General features: G+C 36.7%; 1 protein-coding gene and 1 pseudogene across 1 annotated transcript; both read right to left on the reverse strand.

The window, feature by feature from the left end:
* Nucleotides 1-566: 566 nt before the first annotated feature.
* Nucleotides 567-7,263, reverse strand: LOC122139689 (annotated as a pseudogene).
* A 2,376-nt stretch (nucleotides 7,264-9,639) lies between these two features.
* Nucleotides 9,640-10,833, reverse strand: LOC122139690 (mitochondrial import receptor subunit TOM5 homolog). The gene is made up of 2 exons (XM_042738803.1): nucleotides 10,688-10,833; nucleotides 9,640-9,652 (listed from the first exon to the last, which is right to left on the reverse strand). The coding sequence occupies exons 1-2, from the start codon at nucleotides 10,831-10,833 to the stop codon at nucleotides 9,640-9,642; spliced, it is 159 nt and encodes a 52-aa protein (XP_042594737.1).
* Nucleotides 10,834-17,046: the final 6,213 nt, after the last annotated feature.

A 17,046-nucleotide genomic window follows, 5' to 3' on the forward strand; every position in this document is an offset into this window, starting at 1 on the left:
AAAAATTAGGTTACATTCCTTATAAATTTTAATGTAGCCTATAAAAATAATGAAACGTAAATAAAATACATACTATTAAATTACAACAAAGACTGCATCTTGGAAACTTACAAAGTTAGTATTTGAATATACAAAGACATATAAAGGAAAACATATTTTTCAACATGAGCAAAACAACAAGATGCAGAAAAGATAATCTATTTTTATTTGTATTTTCCTCAGTCCCAATTCAGAAAAGGTTTTCAAGCTCTTGAAGCCACTGCTTCTCCACCTTCACAAAGAGAGATAACAAAACAGTTAGGATATTGCATTGTACTGTATAGACATCTTTTCGTGACTACATATCGGTTTGAACAAGTGGCATACAGTATTCCCAATAACTTCAGAATTATCCACCTGTTCATTTTTCAAGTTAGTCAGGCTCAGCACTGAGGGATTGTCTGCGATCATTCTGGTTTGCTGACTTTGAGGAAGCTGTATTGGGGACAGGGAATTTCTCTGGATGTTTTTGCTGCCTCAAAGACATTGTTCATGAAGGTGTCTGAATTCTCAGAGATCATCTCTGAAACATTGTCTCTTCGTAGGGGTAAAGCTCGAGTATTGAAGTTCAGAGTGAATCCTCTTAGAAGACAGTTCTGTGTGGATTTTCAAACTCTAAAAAAGGACATTTCAAAATATAACAATCTCAGCCAGCTCTATTAAGATTTTTCTGTGGCTCTTCAAAGTTCAGTGACCCCCCAAAGAACATGAAACCAATTGTAATGACAAAATTCCCAGTAACATATCATTTCTAGGAAGTATTATTGTATGAAGACTATAAAACTTGTTTAATAACATACCTTCCTCCCAGCCGTCAAGACTACTCTGTTCAGTGCTAACAGCCTCCACCACCTTGTGAGGACATTAAAATTACAAACGTTCCGAGGGCGCAAAATCATGAAAGCAGAAATTAAATAATCTAAAAGAAGCTTTGCAAAAGCACCTTTTCCTTATTACACCTGCGCCTTGGAGTAAAGCGCCCATCCACGATGCTTTGAAGAGACTGCTTTAGTGAGGCATGTAACTCGCTGGTGCTCTTGACCTAAAACAAACCCAGTTTTAAAACATTTTATACAACTTTTCAAACAAGTTACCAAGCCCTGTTCTTAAGAACAAGAAGTGAAATGGGAACACCATAAAAAATAGGGTGTTTTGGGAACCAGTATAAAATATAGCACATATATTATACCTTCATGCTATCAAAACACACGCTTCTTCGAAACTCTCTACTTTGCTGCTGCTGGCAATTATACTGTTCACTGAGCTCAACAACAAATGGGTATGGCAGAATCCAACCTCTGCCTGGCCTGAAGTAACACACAGAAAAGATGCATGGTTCAGTGGTCCTTTAAACAATGACTAATGGCTATACTGTCACTATTGTTCCATGTATATGTGTTCAAAAGTGTTTCAAAAAGTTTGGGGTCGGTAAGATTTTTTTCAAAGGCTGCCTTTTAATTTAATAAAACCAACAGTTATTATAATGTTAAAATAACTCTTTTCTATTTTAACTCTTTCTTTTTAACAATGTAATTTATACCTGTGGTGGGCAAAACAGAATTTGAGGAGCCATTACTCTTCAGTGTCACATGATCCTTCAGTAATCAATCTAATATGCTGATTTGGTGCTCAAGTCACATTTTTTATTATTATCAATGCTGAAACATTATATATTTTTTTCTTTTTTTTAGATTTCTTTGATGAATAGAAAAGTCAAAAGATCACCATTTATTAGAAACAGAAATCTTTTGGAACACTGTAAAAGTCTTCATTGTCTTTAATCTTACTTACTCCTAAACTTTTGGATGCTTATTAAATAAATGAATGAAAGACAGCTAATTGAATGAGAGTAACCAAAATTCTTAACATTTCAAAATAAAAAGTTAACAGATGAATCTTACAGCATGTTTTTGGCTGAAATCCTTTCAGCGTCTTTTTCATGGTAGTCTGCCAGCATCGTTCTCACTTGATCTCCGTTGTACCAAAGAACTGCATCCAAGTGTCTCTCAAAAACCTCTTCACTGCCTGACACATTTAAAAGCAGAATTTCAAAATATTATGACCCATCTCAAGATGTCTATATGATAGGGAAAAGCTAATGTGACTCACTTATGAAGTCTGTGATCTGGGAGTGGAAGGGGTCAGTGTATTGAGTGGAAAACAAAGACAGTCAGAGTCTGTTTCTACAGCATGGCTCCATTCTGACTCAATGTCCCTGCTGTACAGCACTTCTACATCTTGTTTCCTGGCTGCAGTTGTCAGTCTCAACAGAGAATACTACATCAGAACACAGAGAGTCCTATAAAGAGAAAAGCCAGAATTAAATAATATATAGACATGCTGGAAAACTTGTCTGAACAACTCTAGCCATCAAAGCCAGCAGTGATTTGTAGCTCAGGGCCCTTTATTATGCTTTGCAGCGAGGATTCCAATCCATAAAAATTATAACACAGTGAGGGAATTTGCCCTCAGTATCCCCAATTTCTCCCCATTTAGGCCTGTAATTTACCCTGGATGTCTTGTGCTTCCATGCAACAGACTCTAGAAAGGCCGAGATCTGCCCAGGAAAGTGAAGTAGCCAAAACTCTGAAGGAAAACTCGTCTGTGTTTTTGTTGCATTAAAGGCATGCCCCACATGGACTGTACACTACATGTGCAATGAAATGTTAAGGAGAACATTTTCAAAAAATATCTTTTTTGTTCATAAATATGAATATAAATCAGCATTTTTTTTTAACCACCCCAAAACCCCAAAAAAAAAAAACAGGCAGCCGTAAAATCATATCACACTCTTTAATTTTTAAAAACAATATTTATGTGCACCCCCCCATACAAAAGGATATCCGTATGCATGAGAGACGAGTGGGCCAATTGGAATACAGATCCATACAGGGAAGCAAGTGTTGCCATGGTAGCCATGCTCATTTTCCCCACACAGTCCAGCCTCTATCATGTCAGTGGGAAGCACACAGCTCAGTGTGTTTCCTAATACTGGGTGCATTTGTGGACAGGACGGGAGACAGCGTACAGAGAATGGATTCCTTCAAAATAAAATAGAATTAAAATGTACAAGGACAAACAAAATGCAGAGATAGAGATTTTTAGGATGTTAAAACTCAATGAGCAGTCTAAGGTGTTTATTCCGCTTGCTAGTAAGTTGTTCTATTTAATAATAAATTGCATGAACTGACTGTCCGTATGCAGCAGTGTCCAAGTAATGGCTATGATCCATTGCTGAAGCTTTACTTCCTTTTCTGTCCTCCACTATAAAAGAGCAAATAAGGACAATTACACCCAAAAAAACATTTTTTAAAAAATAAAAAAAGGAGTGGGCTTAATTAGTAGACCTGTTACACAGCATTACTTGCAGAGAAAGAATAAGCGCAAAAAAGCATAAAAACTAGCTTTGACTTTTTTATTATCATCTACACTACCATTCAAACGTTTTTGAGTCAGTAAGATTTTAATGCTTTTGAAAGAAGTGTCTTCTGCTCATAAAATCTTCATTTATTTGATAAAAATACAGTAAAAACAGTAATATTACTTAATATTACTTCTAATATTTTGGAAAATATATTTTCAAATAAGTAATTACTGCAGTTATCACATGAAATCATTCTAATGTGCTGATTTGGTGCTCAGTAATTACTTTCTTACTGTTATCAGTTTATATTGTGCTGCTTAATATTTTTTGTAGAAACCATGATAAAAAAAATGGCCTTACAATTAAGGAATTCTTTCTGAACTCGAAGTATTAATTTCCCAAAACATTTGAATACATGTTTATTTAGACTACCTGAACATTTGCTTGTGTGTCGTTGATTGAATCTGTCCTAATCTCCAGATAATGATTTTCACCTGTGATAGATAAAAAGGCAGAACCAGACCTTCACTCGAGGAGAGAGAATAATACCTTCACTCACAGTTAATTAAAAATTCTAAATACGCAACAGTTTTTATTGCAAATATATACACATTACATAAAATCACCTTAAGGGTAAATGTTTTGGTTTATTTCAGTGTAATTGCAGGAAATGGTTTTCCGTGTTGTTTACAACAACAGTTTGAATGTACTGCACCGGCCTCACCTGCGCAGAACCAGACTGAGTCTGTGCACGGAAAAAATAATTGTTTTGGAATCTTTGGAATGAGTTTTCCCAGCCTCCCACTGACTTGCCCGACTAGTAAACCCTTTTTCAAAACCTTTCAGAACATTAAGAATAATACTATTTCTTATTAATAATGTGGAAAAAATACAAAAATATTAATGCACAATATCAGAATTAAACGGCAAACACAAATGACCTTTAAGGAATGAAGTTAAAACAAATTGTTCCCCCCCAAAATATGTGAAAAAAAACAAACCATACTTACAAGTATATATGCCCAGCACATTATATGAATAAAAAAAAAAAAGGAACTGAAATACTGACTTTGTCCAACACAAATATCCTGGTAATATTAAAATTCCAGTGAGTTGGAAAATGGGGGAGGAGTCACATTCAACATGCGAAAGAACAGGTAAAAAAAAAAAGACAAACAAGGACCCAAAATTGTCAGTAAAAACCTCTGAAAGCTGCTTCCGCTTGATGAAACACACCAATCACAGGTGGGGACCTCTAAAGAACGGGGGATGTCCAATAAAAGCCTCGATCTGAAACACAGAAAAACAAACCATAAGAAACAAAAAAAACGTGAATCTGAACATATTTATAATCTTAAAAATTCAATAGTGTAATTTAGGCTAGTTTGTACCCACTCACCTTTCAGCAAAGCCCGGACTTAAGAAATTTTCTTACACCCCAAGCAACCAAGCACATCAGATACTGTAAATAAACATTGACAAGATGAATGAAATTTGGCAACAAAGCATTAAAGTTCAGTCATTTTTCAAAACTGACAATATTAAAAAGTGACAAGTAAAAACAGCCATTAGTTTAATTCGTTCGTGTTTTAAACCGGTTAAAAAAATCGCGGGAGATTCAGACAGCGCTCATCGTGGGCAACCATCCAGTCCTCTTGACCGTTTACCCACGCACACCGCTTCCCGAGGAAAACCTAAAGGCCAATAAACACCTCAAAAACAAAAAAAACTGCAGTTTAAGTCAAGTAAAAACAATCATACAAGCGATATTTCAATTTCAGTTTCTGACAAACGCAAATGCAGCTTAATAAAAAAAAAACGCAAAGTAAAACCGTGACATAAAATACCATTTTTGAAATAAAAACAAACAAAAACACATTAGGAGATTTCAAACACACAAGTTGGAACGGTTAAACCTGTTCGTCGTTTTACAGTACATTTTCAATCCCCATAAACAACAGTTCCACCCTTCGTTTTCTGGAAAGGCCCTTTTCAGCAAGAGTTCCCGCAAAGGCGGCAGGTTGCGTTGGGGTCCAATCGCCTCCTCACTAGAAAGATGGCCGCCGGAAAGGCCCTGCAGAAAAAGAGGGGAACACTTTAAGGCCCCAGCTTCAACTGTCAAACGTTTACTTGTACCTTCGTTCTTTAGAGGATTGTCAAGCAAACAGGTTTAAAATAGGCAAAGCGGTGATTCTGGTGGACTTTCTTCGAGTTGTTATAATTTTCGTTAGGGAAACCCATATGCCTTTAGTCTTTAATGTGCCGGGGTTTGAGCTCGCAGGGTCGCCCAGCCAGGGATGGCTGACCAAGTGTTTTTCGTCCCGAGGGGGGGGGGGACGCATTTTCCGCAGGGTAGGGCATGTGGACCAATTACCTCCAAACAAAAAAAAAAAAGCGGTGATGTAACGAAACTTTATTTGATTCTTGTATTTTGGCTTGCATTTATATTGCGAAAATTTAGCCGTATATAAACACTGTCCTTTGAGATGGCTTGCCCTGGAAGTGGTTACTGGAGATGAAGTTAGTCTCGTGTCAAAAAAAAAACACAAAAAAAAAAACTCACGTGGGCCCGTGTGTCCTTAAACCAGCATGGGTGGTTCCAACCTCAAGGGAACAAACTCTTGGAGGGCAAAGGGATAACAAGTTTTGGGGCTTTCATTTCCTTGCGTTTAAAAGTTTCATTCACCAGGTTGACCTTGTAGCATTCTTACACGTCTTGGATGGTGAATGTCCACACTGTTCGGACAACGAAGCCTGACAAAACAAAATGTAGGGCAAACAAAAAAATTTAAAATGAAGAAATGGAGCGGGTAAAAAACAACAAATCAAAATTTTAATAGGGAGACGGTTTTTGTTCATTAAAAGGGGCCTTCATTAATCCAATTTTTATGCCTGCAGGTGTGTACATGTGTCGTTTCAGTGTGGGGGGGGGAACTCGGGTATGGGAGCTTGTGCCGCGGGGCAGATAGTGTCCTTGAAAGGGGGGGTTTGCAGATGTCTTCATTGGGGGCTTTTACCTCTGTTTTACTCTCAGGGAACAAAAAAATTGATTTTTTGCTGGGATGTTTGGAGAGGCGGCTGGTTTTAAGGCCAAAAAAAAAAGCCTGCTTGTTTCAAACTTTAGCAAACAAACATGCCCAAGGTGGGATTGATTAAATTGATTTAGTAATTTTTCTATAAAAACCACGGCTTAAAATATTTTCGCAGGGGAAACCAAACTTGAAAAAACAAAGTGATCAAGGCCCACTCTCTCTGGGTGGAATTTTGGGGACCCATTTCTTGCCATACTTTGAATTAAAGGAAAACGGTAAGGTTTGTGTTCAGTTCAAAAGGGCCATTAGATTTTGGACCCCAGGGAAAAGTGAAGGAAAAAATGGTTGACAGTGGAGCGATGCTGTGGATCACCAGTAAGGACGTTTATACAATTTAAAACAACGAATGTACTATTACTATTCGTTCAACAACAACCCACCAGAGATTTACGGTGTATGGCGCTTACACCTCCTGAGGATTTTGACGGGATGCTGACTGCTGGAAGCTGACGGCTCGTGGCTGCACCTAGCTCCTTGGCCAGGGTGGCCTCGCCCCGGCCCGCGCCCCCGCCCCCGACGTCTTCCCGATGGTGTAGAGGAAGTGAAAAAGTCAGTCCAAACACCTTTTCTAAGGGACCATATGTTCATATTATCACAGCTCTGCAACCAGTTCCAAAACTGTTCAGCAGTCTTAAAGGGAAAGTCCATCCAAAAAAAATTTAAAATCTCTGTTTTTATTTATAGAACACTTTCTCCTGAGAGCAGAAGGATATCCAGAAGGTATTTTGGTGTAACTAAACAGTTTTGGTTCTCCTTGACTTCCACCATTGTTGGGACAAAACATAATGTCAGCCAGTGGAAAAAAAAAAAACTGAATTACTTGAAATAATCTTTAATATGTGATCCTCAGAAGAAAAAAAAAAAAGGGACATGAGGGTGAGTAAATGATAAAATTTTGGGGGTGGACTAGCCCTTTAAATGTTTTAATTAGTCATGAAATCTTTAAAAACCAAAAGATCAGTATCCCTTGTAAATATCCCAGTTTTTTGGCATATTTCCCATCTCGCTCAGTGGCGGCCCTCTGGAGTACATGGAAGCCTCTGTGGCTGTGTGGCTACCAAGGTCTTTCAGGCCAGTACTGTTGGGGTGAATTGGTTTGTGGCCGCATTAGGTACAGTTATGAATTATTCATTTTTTCGTCTCTAACTTTAAAATAAGGTACCTATGCATCTGCCCCTATTTTGCACACCATCTGTTATTTTAATAAAGTGGGACTAATTCAGTGATAATCATAGTGAAAAAACAAGTCTCTTTACACATAAAGCAGCTTGTTACCATATGTTAGTGTGATTCTCTGGATTAACTTGCTTTAAAATCACTTTGGACTTAATCCATTATAGGGAGTATGACATTGATCTGATGCCTCCGTTTATGACTGCAGGTCTTGCATGCCCATATCTGATTTTTTTTTTGGACCATCTGTTTGCATGTTCTTTCAAAAATTGAGACCCCATATCTGATTTATATGTTTACACTTGGCCCCCTAATATCTCCTCCATGTTTTCTTTTGTGTTGTCATTTACCGGCATCCCACAATGGCTTCTTTCCTGAGAATAATTCACGGAGAAAGTACCAAATTTGCACCAGTCAGTTTTTAATGAAGTAAAGAACAAACCAAAGGCCTCAGATATATGCTCTGCCCTGTTTTATGTGGACAGTTGCATTGGGCCACGTATCTGCTTTAAAATCTGATATATTTCCACATATGAAAATGAGGCCTGGTTGAAAACCGAATCTCGAATATTTTGAAATGCATATGTTTTTTTCCGTTTTCATGTGGTCCAAGGAAAACACATTTTTTTCAAGATCTTTCACACTATAAGCAACCACAATCAGAATTGGGTCACATATAACCTGACCGGGCCAGTGTAAAAAGGCCCACCAGGCTTAAATAAATTGGTTTGATCGACACGATTTGTAGGTTTGGCTATTGCAAGGCGACTAAAGCCTTTTTTTGGAGTGAAGAGACTTCTGTACACCGGCAGGACAACCAAACCTCAGGCCCAAGAGGTTGATGGGGGGAATATGGTAAGAAAATACAAGAAATTGCCCGATGGAGCAAAACAAAAAAAAAACCCTATACAGTAGTCAAACATTTGAAGGCGGATCAAAAACCTTTCATCACAAGTTGTCCTTAAACCCCAAAAATGCGTTTCTTGTATTAGGGGAACAATTTTAATTAACTTTTTTGATCCACTTCAAATGTTGGACTACTGTTTATGGATTCAGATGCAGTTAAAAACCATTTAGAGGGGATAAAAAGATGGTATGATGGCCTCTTTTTTTGTTTTTTAATCGGTCACTCAGATGCCCCGCGTTAGACACTCTGGTGAGAGGAGAGTGATTTTGGTGGTGGCACCGCGTGGTCCTGTTCTTTGGCTCCTGACACTCAAAGCCTTTGTGAACAAAAACCTTCTTCAGCAAGAATGAAGAAAACTTCAATCTTATCAACACCCAGCAGGGTGAAAAAAACAATTAGCAGAGAGGCGGGGTAGTGAGAAACACTGTTTGATTGTTTTCACATATTTTTCTTTTACTACTTTTGCAGGGTTTCTCCTCAAATCAATACTAAAATGAAAACAGACTGTTTTCTCTTTTTCTCTAGAGGGGGCGGGTTGTGAATCAAGAGGACTTGTTTGAAGGGGGCCCTCAGGTCAGGGGTCAGATTGCAGGCAGCTGGGCTTGATGTTACAACCCCTGAAAAACCTCTGCCCACCAAAGCCCCACCCACTGCTGACCCTTCTAAAAACTGTGGTGGAGTGAAACGCAGCTTTTTAAATATTCAATAGTGCTATTGCAAATCCATGTATTAGTAGAAAAAAAACCTTGTCTAACCCGGTCTTACTTTCTTACAGTGGTTCTCCCTCATATTGGCAGTGCCACCTACTCCACACGTGGCGTCATGAGTGCACTGACAGCAAACAACTTGCTGGCCGGCCTGGGACAGGCTCTGAAATGCCCAGTTGAGCTGAAACTGTAATGCTCTGAAACATAGATACTGTATTTTTGTCATTATATGAATTTTGGGACCGTCAGTAGCGTAAAAAAAATCTAAAAAAACTATTAAAATGCACTGCATTAACTACATCAGATTAGAAGGGGGATAAAACATGCATTTACAAGTTCATTCTCACATAGATAATTTTAATCATCCTGACTGGAACAAGATGACACAATTTTGATATGTTAACCATGCACATGTTTCTACTGTGATATTGCCACATTTAAAAAAAGGTTTCAACACTCCAAAATGTCCTTTTACACGTCCAAGGCTTAAAAGTAGAATCAGTTTTTATAGGGATTTAATTTGTAAAAAAAAACAATAAAAGGAATTATTGAACACATCCGGTATTTGACATCTCTTTGGAGAAAGAGCAGAAAACACAGCTTTTGTTTGGGGGAAACAGTATGAACCACGTTTTCAAGGACATCAGGATATGATGAAGATGACTGTCATTGTTCATTACATTGATTTCGTTGAAAAACTTACAATGTCCATAGCTAGATGTTTAGTTTTTTTTATACCCTCACTTTACACATTTATAATGGAAAAACCAAATGTAATAAATGGAAAACTACCGGGATTTTAAATTTACATTAAAAGCAAAGTAAATGTTATAAAATCCAATCCAAGTTTAAAGTCTTGACAAATCAGTGGGAATAAACTGATCATAGGACCATCGTGATAACATTTTGGGTAGACATCTCCCTTTAACATAGTTTGCAAATGAGTACAAATCAAAAGTACATTCAACTGCTCCAGTTAAAAATATTAATAATAAAATAAATGACACAAAGTTACACATCTCTTCATTAACTGCAGCCTCGTCCAGGTCCTGCTGCTCATCTCTCATGGAATGTCTTCGCTATATCAGTGAAGTTTCATATGCTGTCAAGCTTCTTCAAAACATACGGTGCTGAAAAACAAAATCAGCTTATTATAACCCTCATAAACCTTTTAATTGACATTAAGAGACGTTGCTGTGTCTTGACAGAGCTGAAACTGCTCAAACTTTAAAGTTGATCTTCTATCATTCATAGCCATAGAGACTGCACTCAGATGATAAGAAGCTGGATAGATTATCAGTTAAACACACTCACACTGTGCCTCCAGAAACTAAAAATACTAACTAAAAAAAACCTCGTAGAGTGAGATAATTGTAAGTTTTAAATCGATCACACGCGCACATACATGCATGAGGCGCCTGGATACTCACTGACTCGAAGAAGCGCAACATAAATCAAAAAGTTGCGAACAGACGTGATGACATCCTCGCGCATTTTTTCTTTCATCTCCTCCGGGTCCATCTTCGGCCCAAGTCCCTCGATTTTAAGCATGTTTTAGAGTGAAATCAAAGATTATATGTGCCTCAAATGATCGCGCTCCAAGGTCACATTCAATCCAAAGGCATGCGAGAAGGGAAATACGTCACGTTGGGACCTGCTTCTAGACCCCTCGTCATAGCCTACTACATTGTGCCTGATTATTAAGTCGGGATATTATCACGATCAATACATGATTAAAAACTAATACGCTCCTAAATAACATTTCACGATATCTCAAGGTGAATCATATACTACGAGTTTTTGAGAAATACATTTAAGAAAAAATTACGTTTAAAACACTTGGTCATTTTAGTCAGGCAATACGCTTCGTGTCACAGTTCATTGTTTTGAGTTTTTTTGTGCGCGCTTGTTGTGAAATTGCTTCTAAACGTTACTTGTGCTGTGTATAGGCTACAAAATTAAAACACATTATTGATTTTAATTATTTATACAGACATTATCACAGATATTCTGGCGTTTATTAGGTATCATGTGGCACTGAAGCCTTTTAAAAAAAACATAAAAAAGATTGTAGCTGCATGTAATTTACCAACAAAAAGTCCACATTAGTGTATTTAGTGAATCATGGAGCACAATGGACTGCAGTCCAGTAACGCTTGTCAGACACATCTGAAATGGGTTAATGGATTCACTGAGACGTCGCCCATCTGTTTTACCCCAGCAAACGTAAACGAAATGATGTGAATACGGTAAATGGCCACGAAGAGGATGGGTCCTAAGGGTTCTCCCTCCAAAGAGAGCTTGAGGAAACGTAAGTATGGCTCTTGGTTCAGGACATAGCCGTAGAATAATTTGCAGGATTTAATACAAATTGAGATTTTGAGCTCGGGTCTCAAAGTCTTTGAGAATAAATCATATTAAATGTAAATGTACTAATAAAAACATAATAAAAAATTATAAGAATTCAATATATCCTGTCCCTTATACACATTATTACACTATTATGTCCCTTATCCTTGCATGTGTACTGCATCAATATAGACCATTTTGTCAATAATTGTATTACTGTTCATTTTCTTTTTTGTAATTTTTTTTTCTATTTTATTTGACTAGAAGCTACACAGAAACTAAAAACAAATTCCTTGTGTGTTGTAACTAATAGTTTGCAGTAAAATACTTTTGCTGTGCATCTCATTTTGATTTTCTACAATTGCTGATACAATATGCATGTGAAGTATTTTAAATTATTAACCTAAACAAACATCAGTCTGTCATTTAGCAGTTCCAGTTGCCTTGTTTATGGCTACATTCGTTAGGATTTGCGTATTTACTATATTGATAACATTTGTATTAGGACAAAATTGTAATTTCATTGACTCCTGTGAATTACTTCCAGGCTGGTTTTGTCTTGATTGACGGCCAGAGAGGTGTGTTCTACCTCTGAAAGCTGGGAGCCCAATGGCAGCACTTTTATACCGCCTGTAAAATGGCACTTTGTTAGCCAACATTGAAAAATATGATCAGATCAGCTTTGAGCAGGGCTGCTTCTGCATTGGCAAGGTGCAAGCAGGTGGATTTCAACAGGAAAGTCCAAGGTAGTCCTTGTCATTAGTTTGTTTGAAACAATTATGAAGGAATGAATTATTAAAGTAGCCTGGTTATTTAAAGTCTGCATCGCCTGCGGACATCTTTTCTAGTAATCAGGTATTTAAAACCTCTAATAAGGGAATCTCTTTTTGATTATGCAGGTTCAAGCGATCCATTGCTGGCGATATAGTGAACGTGAGCGAAAGCTTTTCATTGCACTTTCTTACTTGTTCACAAACTTACAAGTGAGTTTACTATTTAATAATATAAAAATGCATTAAGTCTATGCATTAAGGTATGACAGTTTGTGTCTTCTCGTCATAAATGTGTATTTTTCTTCTTATTCTGTAGGTGTTCCAGGAAGTCGTTAGCACTCTTGATTGTCTCTGAGGATTCTGAGTACACACAGTGCCATCTAAACTAAAAAGCATAGACCAATCGTATTTTATTTAGTGTATAGCCTAGACAGTCCTCTTCTTTGTTACAATGTCTTTTTAAAATCATTTTACATAATGTGATAATCAGTTGAAATATACAGTATGTGCCTTTTTGACACATTAGTGCATTTCTGTTCTCTGCTGTTACTGCACTTTCACAGTAGTCAACGATCAAGATATCAGCCATGTTTGATTATCTAAAAAGTGTATTTAGTTAAGAAATGACATTATGTTCCATAAATGTGGATACTGATTTGTTTGCATGACAAACAATCTTGTACGCGATCTTGAAGCCTATGTTATTGCTGTGATACCAAAACATGACATGAAAACACTGTATTTTAGATGCCTTTCAAGCTTGTTGCTGATTTTGTGCACATAATTTGTACTCTAAAAATGTTTTGTACTGCTATATTGCTGTTGTATGTGTTTAAGCTTTGCTTTTTAGTGACTTTTTATATAGTTTTTTTACTATAACATGGAAGAATAAATCCATTCAATCTGTGCTGTTTCCTTAAAAATGAAGTTTTGTTGACATTTTGTGTAGCATGGTAAATGAGTGTTTCTTTATGGGAAACAGATTTGGAGAGATTTTCGTTATTTCAAGCACTCTTCACCAATGGATGATGTGCAGTGAGGGGGTGAATGGGTTTTGCCGTTAGAATGAGAGTTTGTGATTAAAACTCTCACAATCCAAGTAATCTACACAACTCTAGTTCATCATTAATTATAGCTGTGTGTTTGTAAGAAACAAATTCATCAAAAATACATTTTTAACTTAAAACACAATTGCTTCTGACAAAAATATGTGTTCTTTATCCATAATATTGCTTTCTCCAGTGAAAAACTCATCTCTTTTGAATCAGCAGAGAAATATGCACAGATCAAGCACTGTTTACAAGCCAAAAGAGTACTGGAGGAAGTGTTATTATGGATTACGGACTGGTATTTTGTCCAGAAGTGACAGTTTAATGTTCAAACCCCTTTGAGATAAGAACGTTTCTCACAAACACACATCTTTTCACTTTACCATGTCATGTTGTATGTTTTTTCATCAAATCTGTTTGGATTCTCATTCTGACAGCACCCATTCATTGCAAAGCATCCACTGGCAAGCAAGTGATTTAATACTAAATTTCTCCAAATCTGTTCCAGTCAAGAAACAAACTCCACTTACTTCATCTTGAATGCCTGAGGGTGAGGACATTTTAAGCCAATTTCCCTTTTGGGGTGTGATATTGCTTTGAGTCCATTGCGTATCATTCTGGTCCTATTCTTCCTCTGTATCTTTTCCCCTTCTCATCTCTCCAAAAACTGTTTTATATACATCTAAAAATGGTTGAAATGTTACAAAAATTGAATTTGAAATTGGAAAGGGGCAAGAGGCTAATAATATCATTGTTCCGTTACTCTTAAAAAATGCTCGCCCGTGGTAAAGTTTGCTCAAGTATAAGACTTCAGTTCAGTCTAGAGGCTGTCACACTCCCCCTCCTCCATCATCTCAGCGGGTAGCTCTCTATAGATCATTCATTACGTAGATCTTGTGTGAGTCAGAGGCCTGCTGTCAGACTGGAAAAATAAGATGGAGTGGAGAGACTGGTTGCAGTTTATTTGTTCGTCATGCCTTTTCATGAGGTGAATGAGTGAATGTAATATCTTACGCAAGACAGATTATAAGCTATTCCTTTTTCAAAAATACAATGGCCTTCATTACTCTGAACTGCCATTTAAAATGGTTTTATACAAATTATACAGTGTGTACAATGGCTGCGGCTATTAATGTTTTAAATTAGTCTTTTAACCGAACTGCTCAGCTTTAATGGTAATTTTGAAAGTGCAGTAACTCTATTCGATTTAAAAGCAACTGGCTGATGGTGAATGTTCCAGTTATTATGGCTCACAGAAGGGTTATAAACACAGCTGGCAGCCAGCGATTCACTTGCAATTTGGTGCAAAGAGACCTATTGGCACCAGTCTAAATGATTTGTTACTTTTAGAGCTAAGCACATAAGTGAAAACAGCACCATTAATGCTAAAAATTAAGATGGAACGTTAAGAGTAATTTTAATTTGATATAGAACTGACAATGATGACTGAAATCACCCATTCAATATAAAATGTCTATGTCAATACATGTTCTAAATGTCATAATAATCGACAATTTAATGTAATAATTATTATAGATAATATTATGGATAATCATTCATAAATAATGTAATTTTTATCTAGTACATTTAGAAGATTTTTACATTTGCTAAAGAAAATGAGAGGAGTGTTTACACATGCAAACTCAAAAAGCTTTCATCATACTTGCATTTACATTATGATCTAAACAGGTGTAGTTCATCTCTTTGAACACTAGACTGCAGCGTAACACAAGCCATCTGCCCTGATGCTTTAACAGAGCTGTTAACCTAAACATCAAATTCAAAGTCTGGATATCAAACCACATGTATGGCACCTTGCACCCTGTAGTACACAATGCACTATATAAACAAAAGACAAAAAACACCTTCACCTGTTTGTTGTTATTGTCTCAAGAGAGAAAACTCTCAACACAAGTATCAAGCTTGACCTATTTTTTATTTTTTTTAAATTCACTGTTATATATCTAACAAAAAGGCGGGGATATCCTACACCCCCCTACTGAAACCCAGCAAAAACCGGAGTTTTTTCCAGCCCCCATAACTCCTCTCAGGTGGGATTAAATCAGTATGCACGCTTCATTAACGACAGCAGATGCCTGTGTGCCTCCAGTGAGGATAGAGTATTTTAGCTTTCTGTCATAGACAGCTAGCTCTCTCATCCTCTGTTTCAGCTGGCGAGGGCATTGGACACCCTAACCCTGAGTTCTTCTTCTTCTTCTTTCTAACTGAGAATCTGATTAAATGAGGCCTGGTTTGGCTCTGACAGATACCGAGTGCTGGTGTGGAGATGAGAAAATGAGCTCTTTATCACTGCCTGAGAGAGTGAGTCGGCATGTTTAGTGGGGATGAGATCTTCTCAATTCAAAAGCTTCTACGTGGTCACCAGCTAAACTCTGATTTTGCACTGAAACATTCGATGTGGGTATATGTTTTAGTTAAATTGAGATGTAAATCATTTTGAATTGAACACTGCCTATTTATCCAGCTAATACTCATTAAAGAGGATATTGCTATTGCGATAATGGCAATTATTATGATAATGGCTTATATGTCTATGGCAACATGCCTTTATGGTTATTCAGACTGCAGGCTCACATTTTGGTTTAGTTGCACATAAGAGAATACTAACAAATTATGTGTTTCTTTGTCCTTAACTTGAACTCAGTAATAAAAAAACAGTTTATAAACTAAAACTTATGGTAGTCATATGATTTCTCGAATCCACAAAGTATGTAATTTAAAGGTTAAATAGCTGAATCAATATCTGTTAAAGGGGTCCTCGGATGCGACATGCATTTTTACAAGTTGTTTGAACTGAAATGTGTGTTGGCAGTTTGTGTACATAACCACCCTATAATGATAAATATCCACCCAACCAGTGTTTTCTTTTTTTTATCTCATTAAATCATTTCCCCTTTCCCATATCAAGCCATTCTCTGATGCCTGTCTGTGTGACGTCACACAGATCCAGGCCCCTCCCACGATTGTTGATTGACACTAGCGTTCCAAATGACATGACAAAAATTGTAGTTAGAACTTAATCCATTACTTTACACATTTTAGGTAATGTAATCAGACTACTTTTTGATTACTTTTGACCTAAGTTATTTATCACATTGATAATTGTGTACCATATTGATATAAAAAATAAAAATACTAAGAAAATATATTCCATTCGTTGTAATTAACAACATGAAGTGCATTAAACATTATGCTATGTCAAGGTTTCCAAAACTGGAGTTTGTTAGTTTACTGAAAAGCTAATAATTAGATGATAAAAATGTAAAATTAAAATAACATCAATCCAAAAAAAAGAAAGAAAAAATACATTTTTTTTTTGGTTACCTGCATATCATGTGATAATTAACCAACAGAGAACCGTGAACATGCAAATTTAATATTTATTATTATTAAAATATTTATTTTAAAATCTCAGGGTACTTCAACTAAATATATTAGATGAAAGATGTTCAGATGACAAAATATTTTGGGAAGGCCTGCATTATGTAAATGACCATGGATTTGTGCAATTTAATGTGTTTGAAAGACAAAAGCCTTCCAAAGCTATAGAAAATACATGGTTAAATAATCTA

The sequence above is a fragment of the Cyprinus carpio genome, chromosome B14 (assembly GCF_018340385.1).
Source record: "Cyprinus carpio isolate SPL01 chromosome B14, ASM1834038v1, whole genome shotgun sequence".
In the NCBI taxonomy this organism is placed as follows: domain Eukaryota; kingdom Metazoa; phylum Chordata; class Actinopteri; order Cypriniformes; family Cyprinidae; genus Cyprinus; species Cyprinus carpio.